Source organism: Protopterus annectens, chromosome 15.part0 (genome assembly GCF_019279795.1).
Source record: "Protopterus annectens isolate FY-2018-M chromosome 15.part0, PAN1.0, whole genome shotgun sequence".
Lineage (NCBI taxonomy): Eukaryota > Metazoa > Chordata > Ceratodontiformes > Protopteridae > Protopterus > Protopterus annectens.
In genome coordinates this window covers 734333676-734349075 of record NC_056749.1, presented here as the reverse complement: position 1 = coordinate 734349075, position 15400 = coordinate 734333676, and the positions used below count along the sequence as shown (strand labels likewise).

General features: G+C 39.1%; 1 protein-coding gene across 2 annotated transcripts in view; it reads left to right on the top strand.

The window, feature by feature from the left end:
- AFF2 (AF4/FMR2 family member 2) overlaps positions 1 to 15400 on the top strand; it is a 3001139-nt gene that overhangs the window by 2880351 nt on the left and 105388 nt on the right. For both annotated transcript variants that reach the window (XM_044057592.1, XM_044057591.1), the window contains one exon: positions 2612 to 2661. In XM_044057592.1, coding sequence (XP_043913527.1) covers positions 2612 to 2661 — 50 coding nt within the window. The remainder of the gene's footprint in view (positions 1 to 2611; positions 2662 to 15400) is intronic.

The window sequence follows — 15400 nt, the reverse complement described above, 5'->3', positions numbered from 1 at the left end:
ATAACCAGAGATGAGAATCAAACTCTGTACCTGTGAGGTAAAGACTGTAACCTTTAGGCTAAACACCCCCATGGTCCACCTTAAGTGCAAGAGATAAGTTCACCATTCAGGACAGCAGCATACTGACCACTATGAACAGCATGGCTTCAATGGAAATGGAATCTTAACACAAAGGCAGGGCACGCTACATGGTCAGCTGTGTACCCTGTGTGGTCACAAGGAGGCCTATAAAAAGCCAAAATAAGTATGGGAGTAGCAGGGCAGACAGCAGTACAGTTAATGTGCCCTGCATGGGAGCAAAGCAGTCAGTGCCTATAAGAAGGTGATGCTTGTTGAGAAGGACGCATGTTATCATAAAGTGGTGCCCTGTTTTGGAATAGGAAAATCAGTTAATGAAGTGAGTGTATGTTTGTACTGTAGGGCACACATCATAGCCTGAGGCCCTGTATGGGAACAGGGTAGTCAGTGCCTATAGAAAGGGGGTGTTTATTGAGAAGGATACATATTATCATAGCTTGGTGCCCTGCTTGGGAATAAGAAAATCAGTTAATCTATGAAGGAGGAAGTGTTTATACTGAAAGACACACATTATAGGCTGATGTCCTGCAGGAGAATAAGAGAGTCAATTTACTTAGGAAGGGGATGCTTGTTCTGAAGTGCGCACACTTTCATAGCATTGTGCTCCGCCTGATAAAATGGGCAGTCAGTTCATCTAAGGAGGAGAATGTTTGTTGCAAACTGCAAATCACAACCTGTGTTCCCCTGCATGGGTAGAATGCAGTCAGTACTTTTAAGAAGGGGTGCTTGCTGGGAAGGACACATAGTATGACAATCTGGTACCCTGGAGTTGCTAAAGAACCATGTGTCACCCATGATGCTTTCTGCATTGTGGGAGAGATTGTATCACAGAATACATTGCACTTCATATATGTGGAAGAGACAGCTGCCACCAGATGGCATAAGAGCATGAATATGATTACATAACAAAATACACACAGACAAATTTTTTGTGTGTGTGCTTATGTGTATGGATGTGTGTGTGTGTGCATGGGCATGCATGCGTGTGTGTGTGTGTGTGTGTGTGTGTGTGTGTAAGGGTGTGTGCATGCACATGTGTGTGTGTGTGTGTGTGTGTGTGTGTGTGTGTGTGTGTGTGTGTGTGTGTGTGTGCTTTACATTTGCTTCTTATTACTGCTTCAGACCCTGCCTAGTGTCACTGTCCTGCCTTTCCATACACACATACATCACTTCACGTACACATTTCTGTATGTCTATGCACACTTGGATATATCAGTACAGACATATATCTATATATGTCCGTAGTTTATACATGTACAACTGTGTTCATGTACAGGCGTCCTCTAGGGGGCTTATGTGTTGGCATGGTGGGGTTTACATGGCCTGCTATATCTGTTACACTGGCAGTTCCAATAACTGTGTTGAGCAAAGCATCTACTCACCTCTCTGTACACTTAAAAAATGATGTTATAATGCAGTTTAACATTGCAGTTCTAGTACAGAGTATCATTGTCTATGCACATTTTAGTTCTAGTACAAAGTGACATTGTCTATTCACATTGCAGTTTTAGTACAAAGTATCACTGTATACGCACATTACCATTCTAGTACAAAGTAGCATTGTCTATGTACATTGCCATTCTAGTACAAAGTATCGCTGTCTATGCACATTACAGTTCTAGTACAAAGTAGCATTGTCTATGCACATTGCCATTCTAGTGCTAAGAATCATTGTCTATGCACATTGACGTTCTAGTACAAAATATCATTGTCTATGCACATTGCTGTTCTAGTACAAAGTAGCAGTGTCTATGCAGGTTGCCATTCTAGTACAAAGTAGCATTGTCTATGCAGATTGCCATTCTAGTACAAAGTATCATTGTCTATGCACATTGCCATTCTAGTACAAAGGAGCATTGTATATGCACATTGCTGTTCTAGTACAAAGTAGCAGTGTCTATGCAGATTGCCATTCTAGTACAAAGTAGCATTGTCTATGCAGATTGCCATTCTAGTACAAAGTATCATTGTCTATGCACATTGCCATTCTAGTACAAAGTAGCATTGTCTATGCAGATTGCCATTCTAGTACAAAGCAGCATTGTATATGCACTAAGATGTGCTGCTCATGCTGAGCTGCCCATTTGCACTGGTACAGACCATACATGCTTACATGTATAGGTATTGTGTGTGTGAGTGTGTATATATATATATATATATATACACACACACACACACTAACACTTCAATTTATTTGTTCAAGAATTCTAGACAAAGCCAAAAATAATACCAATGTCATTACCAACAAAATAATTCAACTGCAGGAATCAGTACACATTTTCTACTGATTAGCATTCAACCTGCTGCTTGCCTACCTTCTTTCCTGCCTTTTCTTAATTCATTGTGTGATTTATTTAAATAATAATCATGTTTAAGCCATTCTGCAAAAATTAAACTGCAGGTGCAAAAGGAGAAATTACGTGTCTGTGATAATGTGACTCTAGATAACAGCATGAATGAGTAGCACATATGTTATGAACTCTAGAAAGGTCTGCTGTAGACGTGAACAATGATGGCTCTGTTTTTTATGTAGAATTCATCAAAAACTTCACAGGCCCCTTCACCCTGGGAATCAAATGGAAAGTAAGTACTTTTCCATGTGTAACATATTTGAATAGTGTACGTCATGTGTTATGCTTCATTTCTCAACCGTCTTCTTTATTTGTGCACATATATGACATAATGTTACAAGGAGCATGGCATCAGAAATAATGGGGCATGGCATCAGTAATAATTGTGATACCAAATGCTGTCTTTCTGTTTTGCTCTGATATGGAGTCAGATTAACTTGTTTTCTGTCCCTTCTTCTACACTCCTCTTCAAGCTTGCTTTATTGTGTGTCAGCCATGTGGAACTGTAAGCCAGATTTCTTTCTCATTTTTGTTTGCAGTGAAGAAAGGACAGTACCATTTTTTATGACACAAATAAGTCTCTTTTTCTTATTTTTGGAAGAACAAGTGACTTTTCTTTTTTTTTCCATATTAAGTATCAGTTCCAGTTCTGCTTTGTGTATCCTCATACATTTTTTTGATTAAACAACAGCAATTCTAGAGAATATAGTGAGGAATTTTGCTAATGCAAAGAAGCATATAATTTTTTCACACCCACAGAATTATTAGTAGTTCAGCTGTATTTCTTCTATATTAGACCCAAAATGTCTACATTGAAACCATCACCTTTGATGCTTCCTGCATTTTTGAGAGAGAACTGGAAATTCTGGATTCAAAGTTTTGTGTTGTATCTCAGTTCGAGTAGTGTTTCCAAAAAAAAAATAAAAATCCAGTGTAAAGCATTTCTTTCTATCACAGATGAGGAAGCACTTAACATTTTTAATATTTTTAAGCTTAAGAAGAAAGAGGGAGAGATGAGATTTCTGTCTTTAAGTCTTGTGATTATTGCTTCCAAATAAGAAACAATATATAAAGCATTTTTTTTTTTTACTTGAAATCAAGGGTTTCAAGAACCATTGATGCCCTGGGACTGATTTCAGTCATAAAGCAAAACATTGCAAGTTTGGTAACCTGCATGATTCACTAATAAGAAAATTATGTGTGTAATATGAACAGATCAATTAATAAGCAGATTATTAACATAGATTATAATAATATTTTATTAATATAAAGTAAAAATCAATAGTTAAACCAATCTTGAAATATATGCAAAGATGCACTTGCCATGTACTCCTATACAAGAAAAACTCTTTGATATTTAAATCATCAAAAATAAATAAGAAAAACAGTGTTTTTCCCACATCCTCTGCTAATTATATATACCAACTCCTAGACCACACTACAATGGAGAAAGGACAAATTCCCCAATCCCCACTGTTCATGATCTCGCATAGAAAAAAAGCCTGCAATATGAAGTCACCTGACTTACAGTCAGACAGCTTTTTATTGATTTATTTTTTCTGTACAATGATTGCATGATTTGACCAAATCAGTGGTACCCAAATTTACATATTTGCTTTTCTTTTTTGCATAAACTCTTTAGCATTTCAAATTATAGAATTTTCCAACTAATAACCCTAGATAAAATTCACTACTCTTTTATATTTGTGACATTTTTAGTCCTCCCCAACACTCCTTTTTCCCAATGTGAAGATTATGATCCCACACATTTCATTTAAATAGGAGAGCAACTTTTCTTTCCTGAAACATTTGTTACATCTATGCAATGTATGTAAATTACCTTACTTAACATGTTAATCTGGAATACCAAAAACCACAGGGAAAAACGGATGTAAATTTCCAACACCAACTTGGAAAATGGAACAACCCACACAGCAACCTGAAAAACACATTTATTTGAGTAAAATGCACAGTTGATTAAGCACTTTCATCTGAACTTAGCCAGGACTTCTTCAGAATCTAATTAAACAATTAACATTCTCATTTAAATATCCTTCGTGCTAAATCGCAAACGCATACCTCGACCTAAAAATCATATATAGCAAGTCAATATTACCTCCATAAGTAATGTTTGCATAAAATAAATAAAAAACAGAAAGCCACACACAAAATTCATGATAAACATATATATAAAACCAACTCATTTCAACTAAAACATAACTCTTTAAAACAACAGACAAAAAAAATGATGGTCAATATTTTCTTCAGAACCAGGGAGTTGCAATGGGGGCTGCCTGTGCCCCAATATTTTCCAACATTATTATGTTATGATAAAACATTATTATGTTAGAATGGAAAAGGAAATACTTATTTAATATGTTTTCTCCATCCCCATGGGCTTTGTACGCCCATTTTTTGGATGATATTTTTATAAAATGGAGAAAAACAGAGGACGAAATACCAACATTCATTGATCATTGTAACAACAGTACCTCTTTTTTTGAATTTTTCCTGTGTCAGTAGTAGTACTAACATTAGTCATTTGGATGTGGAAATTAGTAAGGATTATTACAACAGAAAATATGTGAGTGATATTTATAGGAAGCACACTTATTCCAACTGTTTTTTACATTATGATAGTTGGCATCCTGCTCAACAAAAATGGGGTCTTATAAAAGGGCAATATGTGACATTAGCCTGAATGATTTCAGAGAATGAAACTTTCCTGAAAGAATGCATTAAGTTGGCTGGTGTGTTCTATGCTAGGGGATATCCTTCCCAGTTAGTACAGAATATTTTTCAAGAAGTGAGAAAGAAGAGGGATATTGGTTTATATCGACCACTTTTAAGGTTTGGACAGAACAGTGAGCCTGATGCAGCCTTTGCCTCCCCACAAGGTACTAGTGAGTTTGTGAATTCATTTGTCACTACTTTTACATTGGAATATCAGGATATTATACCAATTTTGAAAATGAATTGGAGCATGTGTTTCATGCTTTGATGGTGTTCTTGATTTACTGGGTAAAGAACCTAAGGTTGATTTTAAAAAAGGGAAATCCATTGAAAACTACTTAGAATATAATGAGGATACACCTTTGGCAACTAGCTCCAAAAAATTAGGGACTTTTAAATGTGGTTTCTGCCCCCAATGTAAATATACTTTAATGAAAAACACCCTAGTGGTTAACAAGAGGCAGGTTAACACTTCTTTTCATTTACATGCAATTCTGTGGAGCTGGTATATATTGCACAGTGCCAAGGTTGTTTATGTTTTTATGTGGGTAAAACCAAGTGGCGATTTAGAGACTGCATTTATGAACATATATCTGAAATTAACCGTAAGTGACAATATAATGCTCTATTTAAACATATTTCTAAATTTCCTACACATTAATTTTTATTTTATGGAGTTGAAATGATTTACAGAAACCCTAGAGGGGGTCCTTGGATTGATTAATCGGAGGCAAAAGAGTTATCGTGGCAGATCAGGCTCAATGCACATATGTTCCCTGGTCTGAATGACCAGCTATGTATATCCAACGTTTTGAAACTGAGATCTTATATGGTTTAAAGTTAACATAAAAAAATTGTCTGTTTTTTTGAAGAGTTATGTTTTAGTTGAAATGTGTTGGTTGTGTGTGTGTGTGTGTATATATATATATATATATATATATATATATATATATATATATATATATATATGTTTATCATGGATTTTGTGTGTGGCTTTCTGTTTTTTCATTTACTTTATGCAAAATTTACATATGAATGTAATATTGACTTGCCATGTGTGTTTTTAGGTTGATGTATGTGTTTACAATTTAGCACGAGGGAGATTTAAATGAAAAAGTTAACATGTATTGCTTCCTACTAGTGAATCCTACTGTTCTGACCCAATATTGCTCAAGCTGTGCTTTGTACAAACACTGCTCTTGCATTTATTAATAAACATCATCATTATGAGCTGACCGACATAATCTCTATTCAAAAGATCTGCTACTTATATTATCGATTACATGATTATACTATGCATTTGCTAATATTTTCAAACTGTTCTTTATGTTTTTGTTATTTTGTTGAAAAGATCAAAAACATTCAGTTGTTTAAGAAAAGAAAGGTTGATGATTAAAGGCATGGGTTTTGCAGTTAAGCTTGATAACTGCTACAGAATACAAATATATTCCCTGAATTTACTTTTAAGACATTGAGCCTGTTTAATAAATAAGTAATAAAGCACCAAGTGTAGCTATTACAAGGGAAGTAATAGTCCTCTCAGGGATGTTGTGAGGCTTTCCCTACAATGGCCACCCTGGATGGCATTATTGCTGTTATAAAATGGATCATTATTTCTTTTTAATGAAATAATGCACAGGACAGTGCTGTCCCTCTCTCTCCCCCTCACCGTCTCCCTCTCCCTCCCTCTTATACGTGAGTGCAATTACATGTGTTCGGTTTCATCCAGTAAGATTCCTCAATGCATTTGTACTAACTTTGCTTCTGAGTAACCTTTTGATGCAAACATCTACTTGATTTTAACAGAACTAGCATGTTCATGCCATTTCTCAAGGAGGCTTCAACCTAAGATAACTAAGGTCAGTCTTGTATACAGAGTGAAAAATGGCTCCACAACCACTTGTGGCTACAGTCAATGTGTTCCAGCCTGCATCTGGAATATTTAAGTCCCACATCAATGCCAATGCCATTCTCTATAGTTTTAGGGTCTCCATCTGTTGATTCTATCATTTGCTTTCCATCAGCGGTTTTGTACCTCGTCCCAGAGCACACTGCCCTACCATTTCCGTTCGTCATTGTGAAGTGCTTCTTCTGCATGTTTATGAAGCGCTTCTTCTGCACGTTTATGAAGTGCTTCTTCTGCATATTTATGCAGCGGTTCTTCTGCACATTTATGAAATGCTTCTGCATGTTTATGCAATGCTTCTGCATGTTTATGCAGCAGTTCTGCATGTTTATGAAGTGCTTCTTCTGCATGTTTATGCAGCGGTTCTGCATGTTTATGAAGCGCTGCTTCTGCATGTTTATGAAGCGCTTCTTCTGCATGTTTATGCAGCAGTTCTGCATGTTTATGAAGCGCTGCTTCTGCATGTCTATGCAGCGCTTCTTCTGCATGTTTATGCAGCGCTTCTTCTGCATGTTTATGCATCTGTTTGACTACACCTCCTCATGTAATATCTACCACAGTGTTCCATTGCTGTTGGCAGAACTTCTCTTAGGGAGACTGATTATTTGTTAATCGCATTAAGTTGCTTGATACCACAAGTTCAGATTACTCTTTGCTAAGGCTGTAGCTGTGATTACTCAATACCTTCCATTTTTATGCTCGAGTATCTCTTTATGTCATACGCAAGTGTGCACTATTTTTCTCTTTTTTTTACAACGACTTCTCTACATATTACTACTACTACTGGCCTAACTAACTAGCCTAATAATTTTGAAGAGGGGAAACAAATTTCCTGGACACTACACTTTACCCCCCCCCCTCCAGCCAGGTGAAATGCTTCATAATTAAACTCCTAAATGTGTTTCCAAATATTCTCCTCCCCTTCTCGGACAGATATGACCAATCCTGTTAATAAAATTCTGCATTCTTCCAAATGGATCAAAGGCCCCCACTGAAGCCAAAGCCATAACTTCTGTACCAGTAGTTGAACCATTTACTGGACTCCTTATCAAGAGGTGGATTATGATATGATCAGTTTGGGCAGTTGTCCAGGGCCCATGGTCAGCCCACAAAATAATTTTGTTTTGCTATTTCATTTTAGATAGCTGATGTGCAAATGTAACAATAAGTAACTAAGAAAACATATTTATTTTTAGTTTTAATTAAAAAGAAAGCATTAAATGACAGACAAGGCAAGTATTTCCAACTTTATACTCACTGTACCTAGCATTTGTGCATGTGCAGCTTGGGTCAGTGATGCTGCTGAGTTCAGGGCACATTCATTCATTCATTTATTTTTAAGTAATTAAGTGTTTCTTTACTTAAGTAGATACATAGATACTTTATGTTGACCCTAGCTAAAGCAATGCAGCTGTCTGTCCGTTGCTTTCCCATGATTCACAGGATAGAAATGAGGAAAAATCCCAGCATGCATATAAAATGATATAGGGACTGCAGTTTGAAAGACCACCAGTGGGTCACAGAAACATAAGTCTTTGTTTTTTAAGCCTAGCAGGTAACTGATACAGGCGGTCAGCACAGGACTGAGAACTACATCTTTAGCAAGGGTGATAAAGGTACAAACCACTGTTAGGACGTTCATTCAGACATAAAGTAGGACTGAAATGAAAAAACATTTTACCCAAGTCCTGGTTATATGTTCATCACCCATTAATAATCATATAAGAGAAATCTGGTGACTTGACTGCCCATTATTTTGCTCTTCAATTTTGTTTTATCATACAGTCATGCTTTATACTATGGCAGTTCAGCGGTGATAAAATGATGCACAGCAAGCCATACTTTGTATATTATCTAAATGTTCTGCATTGTCATGCTGTAATAGTATGAAGGGCAGGTAATAGTTGCACAAGCTCCACCCTCCCCAGGCTGTGTGTGGTGCTTGGGGCATGCAGCCATTACTGAAGTTCAAGAAGGTTCTAGAAATCATCAAAAACATTACCAGTAGATGTTAAAATGCTATTGCATCATAATGGTAATACATTTGGCAATTTTAGTTTAATTTTACCAATGAGTAGCATTACATTTTGTGAATTTATTAATACAGAGCAATTATTATCATCATTAGAATGAAAATGTGCAAATGAACTAAAACACAGCAAGTTAAAATTTCTTAACAAAGTACTTCAAATGTGACGCTGAGCTGGAAGCAATCCCACATTTTCTTACAACATCCCTAAAACATTGAAGCTACATTGGCTCGACTAATATATGAAAGTTAACTTCTGATATATACATGTAAATGTAATCAGACACATAAATATATAAACAGAGAGAGAGAAAGTGAGAAAGAAAGAGTGCATCTACTGAATTATGTCAACACACACACAATGTCGATGGCCGATTGACTGACTGACCAACCACATTTGGTAACGTATGCAGATGGTGTGACAGATCAACAATCCCCTAGTGGGGGGAGATTCCCTTTCCCTGGGGACTGTGTGTTGTTGTAGTTATCATACATAATCAGGAAGAGGTGTGTGGGGCTATGGGGTGCAGGGTGTCCTTCCTGCAAAAAATGGCTTGAGATTTTATACTTATCTGATTTCTCATGAAACTCTTACCACACTTTTCGGCCACCAAACCAGGACCGAAACACTAAAGGTGGAGGAGTGTCAATATTCACCAAGGATATTCACTTCACCAGGCTAGTTGCCCAACAATGCGTCTGAAATACTCCAGGTGCAACTAACACTAGGTAAGACTGCAATCCAAATTGTAGCTTGCTGCAGATCCCCCACCATACCCCAAGATTCTCACTACTCCTTTCTAAACATACTGGAAAATATTAAGATAGAACCAAACACCTAATACTGAGTGATTTTAACTACCATGCCATTAACTGGGAAAACTACTCATGTACCAACACCTTTGCCCAACGGTTCTTGGAATTCATAAATTCCAATGCCCTGGATCAACTAATCCATAGTCCCACCAGGGGCTCCAATATCCTAGACCTGGTCATTACCAACATGTGAAATCAATGCTCCACACCTATGGTCACCCCCTCATTAGTCAGGTCTGACCATGAGCTAATCACCCTTAACATCCACATCCTACCCCCACCCCCCAGTAAGGAAACCTCCATAAAAAACTTCTCCAAAGCCAACTTCATGCTACTCAAGTCAGAAGTGACAAACTTCATGACACCCATGCAGACGGGAACTGAAAGTTCAACTGCTGAATCCTACACTAAGGCACTGTACGAGCACATCCACTCATGCATGAATCGTGCCATCCCAAATAGAACCAAGATGCTCTCATCCAAAAAAAGGAAGCCAATTTGGTGGTCCCCTGCCATAAACAAACTTTACAACAAAAGGAAGAAACTGTTGCAGAAAAGAGGATAATCCCAGGATGCAAAAAACTCCCTTACCAGCCTCAGTAAGAAACTGAGATCCCTCATAAAATCCTCCAAAGCTAGTTATGAAAATAAAATTGCCAAAGATTCCAAAGACAACCACAAGGCATTCTATAACTATGTCAAGAATCTAAATGGCAATGCTCAGATCTGCTCTGAGCTAAAACAAAATGGCATTAAATATACTGATCCCAAGGATATTGCCAATATCCTGGCAGATCTATATAGTGCCAACTTCACCTCCCCCCCTCACCCCCTAAATGGCCCATCTCAATACTGGAAGATTGCCAAATTCTGGTAATAACGGCCACACAGGTAAAAAAACGCACTCTCCAAAGCTAAGAATACAGCATCCATGGGACCAGATGACATCCCGAGCTGTGTACTACATGAACTACAATATGAACTGGCACCTCACCTAAGTGTCATGTTTAATCATAGCCTCATCTCAGGTTTTGTGCCCACTGAGTGGCACAGAGCTACAGTTATCCCACTCCACAAGGGGGGCTCCACCTTGGATCCCTGAAACTAATGTCCCATCAGTCTGTCAAGCCTTATCTGCAAGGCCATGGAGCATATTATCATGGAACTTATAAACAAAGACATTGTTAACCTTCAAACACTGGACCCCACCCAGTTTGGGTTCGTGAAGGGCCGATCTTGTCTCCTGAACCTGATTGACTTCTTCGAATCAGTCTCCAGAGCCATGGACAAGGGTAAGGTAGTCCACACAGCCTATCTAGACCTTGCCAAGGCCTTTCACACCATCCCCCACTCTGGAATCATAGATAACCTTACTAAGCTGGGCATTAATCCCTATGTCACCCAATGGGTTGCTAACTGGCTTACTGATAGAACCCACACTGTAAAAGTAGCCGACTCCAAATCCAGCTCCAGACAAGTGACAAGTGGAGTACCTCAGGGTTCAGTCCTGGGACCACTCTTGTTTGGCATCTACGTCTCTGAAGTACAGGCCAACACTAAGGGACTGTGGCTAACAAAGTTCGCAGATGACTGCAAACTGGGAGCCATTATTGAATCCCCAAATGATGTAGATACTCTACAAAAGGGCCTTACAGAAATAGATGCTTGGTGCCAGAGCCATGGGCTCAAGCTCATTGCCAAGAAATGTATAGTTAACCCCTTTGGGAAAAAACATGTAGCCATGAATTACCATATAGGTGGCAGTACACTAAACACCGAAAGTGTGATAAGAGACTTAGGGACACAGGTGGACAGTGGTCTCACCTTTGATTACCACATCGCCGCAACAGTCAGGAAATCCTTCTATGTGGCACACCTCATCACTAAGGGCTTTTCATCCAGAAAAAAGGAGGTCATTGTCCCACTGTACTCATCCCTCATTAGACCCATTATAGAATACAATGCCCTGTTTGGTATGTACCTCTCAAGACATCTGCAACAACTGGAAAGGCCGCAGAAATACATCACTAAAAGAATCACAGGCCTAAAGCAGATGCTCTATGCTGACCGCCTTAAAAAACTCCAGCTATACTCTGTCGCATATTATCTACTCAGAGGCGATCTCTGCTTAACATACAAGGCCATGTCAAACCCAGAGCTGTTGGACATGCTACACTTAAAGAAATCCCAATCCCTCAGAGCCACATGCTCCAGGGATCTAAACCTTGTCATCACAATAAACAAAACATGCTGGAGGGATAGGTTCCTGACCCAGAGGCTCCCCAGACTCTGGAATAGATTGCCCATACATGTCAAGCAGAGTGCCTCTTTGGACCTCTTCAAAAGGAACCTTGACGATTGGATGGGAGAAAGGAAATTCACCCCAGGGATCATGTCAGTTGCCCTGCTAGACAGGGGTCCAGGGAAGTAAATAGTGTGGGAAGAAATAGCCAGGGAATTGTTATGGCTAGGCTTGTATAGGCCCTGGGCCGATAGCCTAGTACCAACCTATGAACCTATGAAATGCTTGGGAATGTGTAAGGTGTATTTTTAGTGCTGTCTAGATATGTCAGGTGGCTTATTGTAGACAATGGTCTCTAGCAATGGGTAATACAGAAAACCAGATTACAGACTATCCTAATTTAAATAAGTACTCATATATATGAACTATTATTTAACATGCTGAGTACCACACCCTCACAGCAAAAACTACAGGAGTATGGATTACTATAGTAACATAAGACTATGAAACTCAGGCAGTATTGGCAAGAAAACTTAAACTCACAGCTCAGAATTACTGCTTCAACATGCTTATCACCCTCTTTCTTCCTTTTTTTTTTAATTCACTATCATGCAGGATCCATGTTTCATTTAGTTATTATACAAGGGAGGCAGTTGTAATTTTTCTTACATGTAATTACAGGAAACAAAAAGCTGCAGCAGCAGGGAATAAGACGCAGGAAGAATTACTTCTTTTCTGAGTGGATTCACATCCTCGTGGATGCCCTGAGGATGTAAGGAAAATGCCTTGTTGGAAAAGGGGGTCCAAAACAGGCAGAAAGAGATAAGGTATGGAATCAAGTAGTGGCAGTGGGGAAAGAAACCACACAATGGCACAGTGTGGGAAAACAGCCAGTGGCATGGTGGGACTCGCCAGAACAAAAGCTAGGCAGAATGCAAGTACCCACTGCAGCAATTGTAGTGGCCCTTCCACATTCAAACCTTTACTGCCTTACAAAGAGTATATTCTTCCCTACAAGGGGTGATGATCTGAATGCAGTTGAAGATGCTGCTAGAAACATTAGAGGAGGTGTTGATACCAGTACTGTCAGACCTCTGCAACAGCCATAGTCAGGCAGTGTGTAAGGTTAGTGTGTAGTTGATTTTACTACATTCTGCTAAGATGTATTTGGTATGACACCTGTGCACATATCAACCTTACAGGTTTCATCATCAGGTATGCCATCAAAATGAGGTGCAACACAAAGTCTACAGATAATGTGTGGTAAATGTGGACACCCTACACATACATAAAAGTAATTCTGTCTGTCACATGTGACATACATATTTCATCACAGGGTCAGCACCAAAAACAACTACATCCTGGGCCTAAGCACAGCAAGTTGATGTTGAGAACAGAATGGCTGCCAATGATGATTCCATAATTCTGATACTCATGATATAGCCTGAGGACAGTCACATACATCACAAAGTGTACTGGAAGGTGACCATCACCACAGCAGGTAGATGACTCCTTATGCAGTGAAACGGACTCACACATCCAGCACAATATGAACATGTGAGCACAGTGGGAGGCACCACACAGCTCAACATCTGCTGCTTCTGCACAGCCTGAACTCCTTCATGAAGAGACTACCCTTTCAAATGTAGTAGTACCTTCTGTCAAACCTGTACACAGCAGTGCAAGACAAGGACATATTTCACAGGTAGCTCCAGAGACATGCAAGCCCTTGGTTGCCCAGCATCAGATGTGCTGTGACATAGTTGAGGCCCAGGCTACTGCCACTGAGAGTCAGGTAGAGATGATTATAGTGCTGCAGCTTATAGGAATTTCACCAGTACCTGGGAATGGTGAAGGACAGGGACCATGCCATGATGATTCTCATGCTCATTATGGCTGCACACACAGCATTTATGTCTGTCTCCATGCATGAACATGTAATAGCTCACCAGTTACACACTGGGAACACAGCTGGACATGGCCAGAAAACTGTCTGCTTATGTGGTGGATCAGTAAGATTAACACCATGTGCATCTCAAGAAAGTGCTGCAGGTACTCACTTGGATTCCTCCAAAAAGAAGGCAGCCAGGACCCGTCGTAGTTTCAAACACTTTAAACTCCAGCATGGTTATGTCAATGTCAAGAGGGTCTGCATCCAGTAAATCCCATCATTGGAGCAATTCAGCATCAAGATCACATGTGATCTATGGGACCATCACCCACAGTGGCATTAAGGGACATTGTGTACACCTTTCAAATATAATTTACACTTTCAGCATCACTAAGAGGAAACAGTCCTCACCCGGCAGTCACTTGCCAGATACAGACAGTTCTTCACTTCTTACTGGAATCTAAAGAGAGGAAAAAGATAATACCACAGGCAAAACAGAAAAAGAAAAAACATTTTCCAATTCAAGTCATTATGAGTACAGTAACATTCATTATACTCTGTTCCGGATACTAGAAACAAATATCCGTGTACCCCAAACTTGTTTTATACCACCTGCTTTTACAATGTAAGTCATACCCTGCCAGTATAACTAGCAGTTGTGCCCCTCACCTCTCAACATTATACACTTGATAACTGATACAAAACTAATGGAAGACATTTTTGTTGATAAATATAAAAATGTCCGATGTACAGTATAAGTTGACCAGGCAGCACTTAGCACAGGCCACAAGTAATACTGCATGCATCAAGTATTACCAGTGTGAATTTGTTTTCACTTTTACTAAGTGAATTTCATGGTCCATAGTTAAGACACCAACACTTCACATGCACAGCTATATACTGTGCATGAGCCTGACAATGGAGTTGATGTGCTGTTGCCTTCTGCTAGCCACCATCACTATCGTCACTGATGGGAAAACTTATAGGAGCTGGACTGCCATCATCAGTGATCAACTGTGGCTGATATGCAACAGACTGCACTATGACCATGTTGTGCAGAACAGAGCAGGCTGTAAATATTTTGAAAGTAGTAGCAGGGTCATACTGAAGGGCAACCCAGACTCATCCAGACAACCAAAATTGGCTTTGCAGGCCAAGCATTGGATAAATGACTGTCCATCTCAGGGACAGGGTGGTTTTGAAGCACTCCTCAACAGTTCCCTGGAAATTATGGGCCGGTGTCATTAGACAAAGTTCAGTGGTTAGAAACATTAAATGCTTTGTAGTTACAAAGTAAATGACCATGAGGAATCATACCACACAAGAAGAGACAGTAAAGTGAGACTGTTTCATA